General features: G+C 51.4%; 1 protein-coding gene across 1 annotated transcript; it reads right to left on the bottom strand.

The window, feature by feature from the left end:
• Positions 1–6,534: 6,534 nt before the first annotated feature.
• T310_5759 (Transcriptional repressor TupA/RocA) lies at positions 6,535–8,894 on the bottom strand (the record flags this gene model as incomplete). The annotated part of the gene is made up of 8 exons (XM_013471387.1): positions 6,535–6,559; positions 6,652–6,727; positions 6,786–6,918; positions 6,985–7,455; positions 7,539–8,071; positions 8,139–8,461; positions 8,525–8,606; positions 8,774–8,894. 8 exons carry the CDS (start codon positions 8,892–8,894, stop codon positions 6,535–6,537), a joined length of 1,764 nt encoding a protein of 587 aa, XP_013326841.1.
• Positions 8,895–9,487: the final 593 nt, after the last annotated feature.

Genomic DNA, 9,487 nt, shown 5'->3' on the forward strand with positions numbered 1-9,487 from the left:
TGCGACGCAGGACCCTGTGATTTGAGACGAGAGCGGTTGGAAGACACACGCAACCGGTACTACGATCCAAAGAAAGGAGATGATGTTGGCGTGTCAGGCCAGAGACACAGGGGTTTTACGGTTTGGGCTCCGATAATGGTTGAAAAAAAAAAGCACTGTCGAGAAGAAACACTGGAGAGCTGGCGCGTGTTGGAGCGTTTGGAGGAGTTATATGCAGAGAATATAGAGAATCGGACAGAAGACACATCGAGAGGACACCAAAACAAGCGTTGGCAGCCCATGCCATGGCATGTAGTCATTCAACTATACACGGCGATCTAGAACTAGATATACATCGTTAATTAGCGTGGGGACCAATGCGTGTGGCGAGCAAGAAGAACCCCGATCTGGTTCATCCCAAGACTAGGGATAGGGTCCCCGGTCCCGGATCCCGAGTTGGGGGCTGCATCCAGGTTGGCCATTCGGTGGGATAAGATCGATAGTAAGTTACTCTTATGACCATCCGAAGCAGGAGACGGGGCGATCCCGAAATGACTAGCTGACAGCCGAAGCCCGTGTCCTCTGGAGACGGTCTAGCGTGCGGACAAGCCTCTCGAGATGCCGGACGGTGGCATACATCCACAAGACAAGATGAATGGAGCCCTGTACCAGGCGCCGGGCAAGGTCAGCCGCGGAAGCACAGTCACAGTTCCGTTCCGAGGTGACCAGTCGTTTGGGCGTGCCATGGGGACCAGGGTCCAGGTTCATTCGTGGAAATGCCTGCTGCCAGGCTGAGACCTCGCCTTCTCCAAGCAGCCTGTCAGGAATCAGAATGTGTCGCCCACCGAGATATCCGAATCAGGAAGCTGAGTAACCCCGTCCTTAGGGCTCCTCTGTACAGTACATATGCGGCGAACTCCGTACTAGTCGGTGGACGAGCTGGAGTCCGGTAAAGAGAGACGGGCGCGCAGTGGGGGTTCGTCCCAGCAGTTTCGAACAGGGTGCTCTGGTCTCCCCCCACAGGATCTAGTGGACAGATCGGGGGTTTCTTATCACCGAGGTCGCGGCACTTGGTCATATTGAATGGATCACTGCGAATCATCACAAAGATTCGCGCATCAAGGGACGCAACACTTGTGATGTGTAGACTGCTAAGGCTTAGAACTAGACTTCGCCATTACGAGTGTTTGTTGTCGATTCGTTGTAGAAGACATAGGATAAGGCGAGCGAGAAGCAACGCAGAGGCTGAGCATTCGCGATAGTTAGTTAGTATGGTGAACGGGCTCCATCTAGCACCACAAGCCAAGGCCGCATGAGCGGCATCTGCGGTCAATCGTATATAATAATCAGCGTCACCGAATGAGGTTGATAACTCAGAACCGCCATGAGGGAATAATAAATAATTAAGAAACCGCATCGCAGCCAATCAAAAGGCAGTCAAATCAATACGGCACGCGGAGCCCAAGTGCATACAGGAGAGCATCAGACGACGAGATGGAATATTGTTTTCAGACGATGCATCACGCCTTCTGCCGGGCGTACGTACGTATGTATGTATGTATACCGTGCATCAGGGGTCGGTTTCAAGGACATCCGTCGAGATCATCGTCTTCACCTGACACCCGATCACGAGGCCGAGATTTGAGGTTGCAGCTCTTCCCGCATGACGAGTGGAGACGGGGGTTCTGAGGATCTCCACGGATCTGGTGGTGCATTATTGCTGTTGGCTGCCATGAGTCCATGGCCGTGGGTGGCCTTTGCGGAGGAGTTTTAAGGTCTGGGCCATGGGATGGGACGGACCGCAGTTAGCGATCATCGCCCGAGAGGAACACCAGTCAGATTTCCTGTCATTGTCCAGCGACGAGCCCATGACTTGCGAGCCTCGCGGAGCGGCTGACGCTTGAAGCCATAGGCGGAGGGTGACAGGGATCTGGGCCACTATTGTCGGGCTAGGCTGCTGGAGGCGTCAAGGCGCACTGATCCGCCGCCGGCCGACGACGGCTCGACGGGGCGGTCAGATTAGCTGGGGTAGTGTAGGGAACTAGGGACGTGAGAAAAATGATGCGACGATGCATGCCGCATGGGAAAGCAGGGACGACACACTCCTACCACAGGTCCTCGCCCCGTCTCCTATCCACAATCGGGCCAACCGGACTGATTAGGATGCAGAACACACTGCGTTGGTCTTAATGTCAGAATTGGGATCCTGACGGGGATCTGAAGTCGTTTGGCGACCTTAGAGAAACTGAACAGTCGTCAAGGCTGCGTTCTCGTGTAGAAGATCTTGTAATTTCCACGATCATCCCTGGACTGCTCTAGGGGAGTAATGAATCTATCGTGGCTCATCCTCCGACGATCAGGCGGCCGCATTTAGGTCGACCCCGTGCAGTTATCCAGTCTCCTCAGCCACGATGCTGTGCAACAATCGAAGCGAGGGTGATGCCGCATGGCTTGAGGAGTCTTCACATCGCAACAGTGCCACAGTTTCCCCGCGAGACCCATTCGAACACCGCGATCCCATCGTTCTGTAGTTTGCAAAGGTGGTTCGATGCGCCTAATTAATTAGCTCTTTGGATTCGACTGTGCAGGAGGATGTTCCACTTGCTTTAACCGCGGCGCACGACGAGGCTAGCGAGGTAGTCTAAGATCTGGCAGATCGGTTACTGACTGTAAGTTGGGAAAAGTCAATCAGCTGGCATGGACGAGAGTATAATGATGGCAATAACAATGGCAGGGTGTTCAGGAAGTACCGATTTACCACTTAACCGCCGATGGCCCCAGAAAAACAAAGAGCAAAGACGACTTCGGCCTGCAGGTAGTGCAGACTGGCCCGGGCCATGTTGCCGACGCTGCGATGCTCTGTGATCTTCAGCGCTAGCCGTGAGTCTTCAACCATCGGGATTCTTCTCGAGTCTCGACTTGACATTTACTGATTGGACCTGAGTCCATGAATCAATCCCACGCTGTCTCCACCCAGTCAGCTGCTGTCAAAGAGTCTGGAGTCCTGGACGGAGTACGGAGTATTGCCAGAAGGGTTCCTCCTGACGCTGCGGGGATCTTGCTATCTTCCTGCTCCAAGGCTTCACATCCTGCGCTGTATTTTGGGAAAGATCTTGACAGGGGTATATTATTGTTAATACGAAGCTGTCTCTACAGTAGACTACTGATCCCAATATATGCCGACGTAGGGGAAATAGGACCAATCGGGGTCGCATTTGATCAAGTCTGCACAGGGCCCCTGTGCTGGAGTCGCCAGGATATCCCTATTTCTTGCATCAATGTCAGCCACGTTTTCTCACGGCAGTCATGCAGATTCCTTCACCGGATTGACCCAGGCGTTTCCGAGGAATCATTGCATGCGATGCATCACATTCGTGTGGGATTAGCTCCATTTTGGCAGACAAACTGGATATCCTTCTCCGTGACAGTTAACCGGTGCCAACCTCGTGATATCCGTCAGCATCGGGGGTGTGACACCTGCAGCCAGCCTGTACGCTAGAGAGCAGACAACTGCTGTCCAAGTGCCTAGGGATGCATAATGCAATTTCGGTCTCGTGAAAAGGCCCTTTTCAGCAATTACAAAAAAGGATTTATTTTCAGAAATTTTTAATTGGACAAAACCAAATAATCTTTCCCAAATCGGAAGTTCAGGACTGCCAGGTAACCGTACATTAAGTAAGCAAGCCAGACCGGCGCTTCCGTTCCCCGTCCCGGTGGCTAGTCCACTTGTGGTTAGCGGCGTGACGGCCCTAACGGCTCGTATCTCAAGACTCATACCGATGGTACGTCCAGGTCTGATGGAGAAGAGGAAGTTGTCAAGTCGCCCGGTCTCTCGAGTCTCGACTCAAGTCAGGAGCAGGCCAATCAGCGACTTCTTCCCCGACTCAGGTCGAGATACTTGTGGCGCTACCAACCGGATCACGTGTGAGTGGCGGTAAGTTAGGGTTACCTACGGAGTAGTTGGGTATTATTCAGTTCAGAAAGTCAGGGACATGGACGCCTTTTTGGCGTCTGTTACATCGGGAGCCGTATTTTACAAAGAGTCCACGTGTTGGTTTAGAGTCCCCGGAAAGTCTGTGATTTACTTTACAGTTACAGCTATGACTACTTGGATCAGCCGCTAAAATACAGAGCTTTGAATACGCCGTTTCCTGCAGCATTCCCACATGTCTACCCGCTCTTATATCGAGCCCCTCGACATGACTTCTTCCATGATCCAGCGGTGGAACTTGAGCTGTTAGACGTAAAAGCATTGCGTAAGGGATGCAACCATCTATAAGAGACGTGTACAAACGCGTATCGAGAATCAAGGGAAGTATTCACTATCATGCAGGACGACGGATTCCAGCGCCGAGTTATTTCCTGTACTGCTCCATATCCCGTTCTCCTGTTCTGGTACAATGTCTGTGACATGGGTTTAAAATTGACGAGAATAACAAGTTTAACTCTCTTACCTGATCTTTGATGCTACTGTTTTGCATCACTGACCAGGTCATCATAGCTCTCTGTAAAGCCAACTGGATGACACTATCAAGATGTCTGCATATCCAACAAAAGGCACTCATCAATAGAGAAAAAAAAACTAATTAGCCAATGAAGCAATTAGAAAGGGGCAAACGTCACGCATGGAAACAGCTATGCGCATGTACTATATTTTTTTGTTCGACTATTTGTTAGAAAAAAAAAGACCTGAAACTCATTGTAAATTTGTAAATTCACATCCCTACTCCAGACCCTGAACTTCATCGAATCCCATGCTTAATCAGTTTAGTCGTCGCAGAGTAGGTCTAGGCACAGTGACTACAGAGTACGAGATCCTACCAGCCTGCCCGGTTCGGTGTTACTTTATTTTTTTTTTGAGGGTATGCAAAATGGGTGGTGCTGAAAAATGACCGTGGGGAAAAGCGTGCTCTCCACGACATGGACCTGTCGTTGACGTGGATGGACCCAGTTTCCGAGATGTATGACAGCCGCGATGATGGGGCTTGTTTAGCCTTAAAGGTTTTGTGTGTGGCAGTGTCTCGGGAATGAATAGTCTGTCTATCTTGTAAGTACCCTGTTAAATCATTCAGAACAAATCAATCAATAAATAGAGTTCGGCATGTAAGTAAGTATTGGCCTGGCAGAAACCATGCAGAACGAAGCATAATTAGAAGGGATGGCATGATCCTTCACTGTCATGGCTTCAAAACTCAGCAAATAGGCACGCTGCTCTGTCTAGAGTTGCCATTTTGGTATGTCATCACAAGGGCAGAGCGAATATGATAGATCAGATTCGGTTACATCATTAGGGATTTAGCCAGAATCCACTGCGGCGAACCAGCTGAATCGAAGCAAGCAGCTAAAAAGAAGAAAATAGGGGAATAAAAAAAGGGGAAGAGTATGTACGGGACACAGTCAATTACCCTGCGTTGCTTTGCATTGCAGACTGTGAGTGAGGGGAGCTGTAATGCTGTGACTGGTGAATTCTTTAGATAATAATAGCTACTTTGTACTGGACAATACAATACATCATAGAAAAATATATCTGCGTACTCCGAAACTTAATGCCTATGACATTTCAATAAGACTCATATATACAAAAGTCTAATCGAACAATATATTTTCATAATTAATTTGTTGAACTAATGTATGACGCATAATTCTTTAATAATCATCCTTAAATTAACTATTCTAAGATAATTCATTCAGTACTACAAAGTTGACCAATCTTGATTTTGCCCATAATCCATGTGACTTGCACGCTAACTACCTCTTGTATCTTAGCTAAGCCGAAGGGCCTCCAGAAACGAAGAGAAATCCACGAAGCTACCACAACTGAGGACATTATTTTCAATGAAGGTCCTGGAAATGCAAGCATAGAAGCAAGACTGAGTCATCAAATTCTCGTCCAACACAGTTGCAGCATGCTCAAGATTCTTGACTGTAAGTAAGAGAGGTGAGGTAAGGGGGGGGGTGGGGGGGAAAAGAAGTCCTCTAGACCCGATTCTACTATTATCGTTCTGATCCCATCTTCCTGTCCCCTGGTGCGCAGAGAACGAACCCACTTAGAATTTATATCAATACGATCAATTGAGGTCCGTTATCAGTCGATGACCCCGAAGGACTTCCCACCCAAGGACCTTTGTCCCGAAACGTAAGCGATTATTCCACCGACGGAAGCAATTGTATTCGCCTACTTTCCGGAGAAATCTTATTGAAGGCGAACAAACACCACTCTTACAACGTCATACTGACTTGGAAAGACTTCAAACAGACAAGAGGGACTGCAATATTCGAAGAGGGATAAATCAGAAAAATATGACTACACTCATCCCATCATATATTCCACCCACTCCACTCTTTTGTTTTCTCCTTTTTTGTTTTCTGTCGCTCGAGATCCCTCCACTCCTGTCAACCGCGCTTCCCCTTGTTGTGAATGGCAGTGAGATGAAATGGCAAAGCCCCCGATATAAACGACATGACAACCCAGACCAGAGAAATAAAACCAGCCATAATTGAGACAAGAACCAAAGAAATACCACACCTGCGCCAGAGCCTCTGGTATCAATTACATCACCGTCCAGTATAAGTCGAGTACCTGGTAAGATAAGCCAGTTAGTGACCCGAATACACCTGGATGTTCCCTTTCGCCATTCTTTGGCATCATTGAATCATTGACAAGTCACGTACCTCCAAATTCTCGCACGCATGTCGCCACTACCAGTCGCGAACAGATTGTTGGTAGGGCTGGGAGCAACAGAAATAACTGATCCCAATGTCAGAAAAACGCTCCAATCAATACTAAGAACATCCAGTCTACTTACCAGAGTTCTTGTGACCCTGGAGCATCATTTGGGCATTTCCGGTGTTCGGGTCCCAGAACTGAACGCCCCTGTCCTTGGAACCACTCATGACCCACTGTCCATCCGGCGTCAAGCAGACACTGAGCACGAAATCCTTTTGACAAAGTCAGCACCAGGATATCCTCCGAACAGAGCCGAACCCGCCAGATATCGAACTTACCTTGTGGCCTTCAAAGGTTCGCACGCATTTGCCCCCTTTGACGCCGCTTCCAGGCAGGAGGCCTCTTGGTGCAGTAAGCTCCCACATCTTGATCGTCTTGTCAAGACTGCCGCTGACCAGGTCACGGCCATTAGGCGCGAACGCAACCGAATACACGCTGTCCTTGTGGCCGTCGGGGCTCTCCAGTCTTTCCACAAGGTAACCGGTCGTGGTATCCCAGACCCGGACACTCTTGTCGAGAGAGCCAGCGGCCACGTAATGACCGTCAGGAGACATAGCCACTGTGGTGACACCGTCTTCAATGCTGAGGGTGTATACGAGCTTGCCCTCCAAGACATCCCACAAGCGCACCGTCTTGTCCCCACTACCAGAGGCAATGTAGCGACCGTTTCCAGCATAGTCAAGGGAATAGATGTCCTGTTCATGTCCGGTAAAGACATGCTTGATGGTTCGAGTAGCAATATCCCAAACCTGCCCGAAGAGAATTAGCAAAGGAGGCAAAAAAAAAAAGAAGGAATGGAGGGAACCAGAAGGAGAAGGGAAATTAGTCTCACCCTGATCTGTTTGTCTTCAGCACCAGTGGCAAGGTACTTGCCGTCCGGACTGAAGCAGACGCTACGGATATAGAGGTCTCCGTCTTTGTCGACAGAGTCGTCCTGGAGAGTTGCGACGTTCTGGCCCGTGGCCACGTCGAAGATCTGAGCCGATCGGTTGCAGCCCGTCGCCACGTATTTACCGTCTCGACTGAATCTCACGCAGCAGACGACACTGTCATGCACCAGATGGTGGACGAGTTCGACGTCCAGGACTCGCTGCACTTCCGGGTTGAACACCGCGTACCAATCCGGACCTTCCTTCTTCTGCGAAGGTGGCAAGTCGTCCGGGTTCCAATTGGCCAGCATATTCCCGGGCCGTTCACGGACGAGAGCCTGATTGGGAGGCGTAGGCCGGGCGATCTGAGGCGATGCCCGAGGGTCCGGATAGGCCAGCTGGTGAGTCTGTTGTGGGGTCGCAGGTCCCGGAGGAGCTCGACCGCGACCCTTGCCAGGTCCCGGCGAGGCCGTCGGTGGAGGAGGAGGTCCATAACCTGGAGGAAGACAAAACAAAACTATGTTAGATGGCAGGGATTGAGAAGAATGCCTAGTTGCACATACCGTTCACAGCAGCACCAGGCTGATACCCTCCATAAGAGCTCTGCGGAGGCTGCGGCGGTCCTTGCTGCGCCGCGGGAGCAGGCTGCTGGAGGTTATGCTGGGGAGGCTGCTGATCCTGGGGAGGGGGAGGGGCAAGACCGGGACCACTACCTCCTTGGTTGGCCATGATCCCACCGAACAGGTTGCTAGGCCCGTGTCCCAGGGCAGGCGGGGCCTGGGAAGGGCCAGCATGCGGCTGCTGCGGGCCTCCAACGTGAGATGGGACGGTTTGCACGCCACGCGACTCGAGCTCATGTCGCAAGACTCGGATTTCGGCCTCATAGCTGGTAGGCAGGTGAAATCAGTTAGAAGAAGATCCCTGGATGCTCTGTTGGTGGCGAACCTACTCTTGCTTCATCTTGATTTGCGCTTGCTCAAGCTGGTAGACCTTCTGCCGGATCATTTCCATCTCTTGAAGTTGCCCGGTCACTGCAGGATGCGTTAGTCAAAATCCTATACGCAAACATCACGAGAAGCGCGCTGCACTCCAAGAACTTCAAACTCATGGAGCACGTGCAGCAAGGGACAGACGGCCGGAATAGGACTGCAGGCGCGATGATGGGGCGAGAAGGAGCAAAACGAGAAAGGATACGTACGTTGATGTTCAAACTCGCCGGTGCTGCGGGACTGGTTCTCGAATTCCTGGCGCAGCTGCTCCAGCAACTCGTTCAACCGGGAGTTGGGAGCAGGAACCATCCCGCGATGTGCGTTATACATGGCGAAGGGTCACAGTCGTTATCGCGAAGTTGGGAGAAAAACGGGTGGGATTGGAGACCGTGTGGCTGGCGACACCCCTCCGTTCGCGACAACCAGGCGGGAGCCGAGAAGGATCGAGGGGGGAAGACACGGCGAGGAGGGACTGCAGAGGCAGTCAGTGCTGTCGCATAACAGGGTAGACAAGCAGACGGAGAGGGCTGAGGTCGCAGAGTACCAGTAGCAGTTGGAGACCACGACAGGAGTGGACAGAGTGGAAAGAGAAGCAGACGGGGACGGAGAGCAATGCCTGATGGATTTGGCGCTGGCGGTGGATGGCGGCTGATGCTTTGGCGCGAGAAGCGAGGCGGTAGGCGACGGTTCACCCGCAACGACACCAAGCACAAGCACGAGCACAACACAGACCTGGCCGCTTTGACAGGAGGGGTGTGAGACAAGGAGTCGACAATGCCCGTCGCAGAGGGATTGAGCCGGGACAGCTAGCCAAGCAGGACAAGCAGCGAGTTGGCAGCGGCAGGATTGACGAGCACAGAAAGAGGCAGGCAGAAGAGAGGAGAGATGGCGGGAAAGAAAAGGGAGTCGGTCGTCGTTGTGAC

Source organism: Rasamsonia emersonii (genome assembly GCF_000968595.1).
Source record: "Rasamsonia emersonii CBS 393.64 chromosome Unknown ctg1118621760323, whole genome shotgun sequence".
NCBI lineage: Eukaryota > Fungi > Ascomycota > Eurotiomycetes > Eurotiales > Trichocomaceae > Rasamsonia > Rasamsonia emersonii.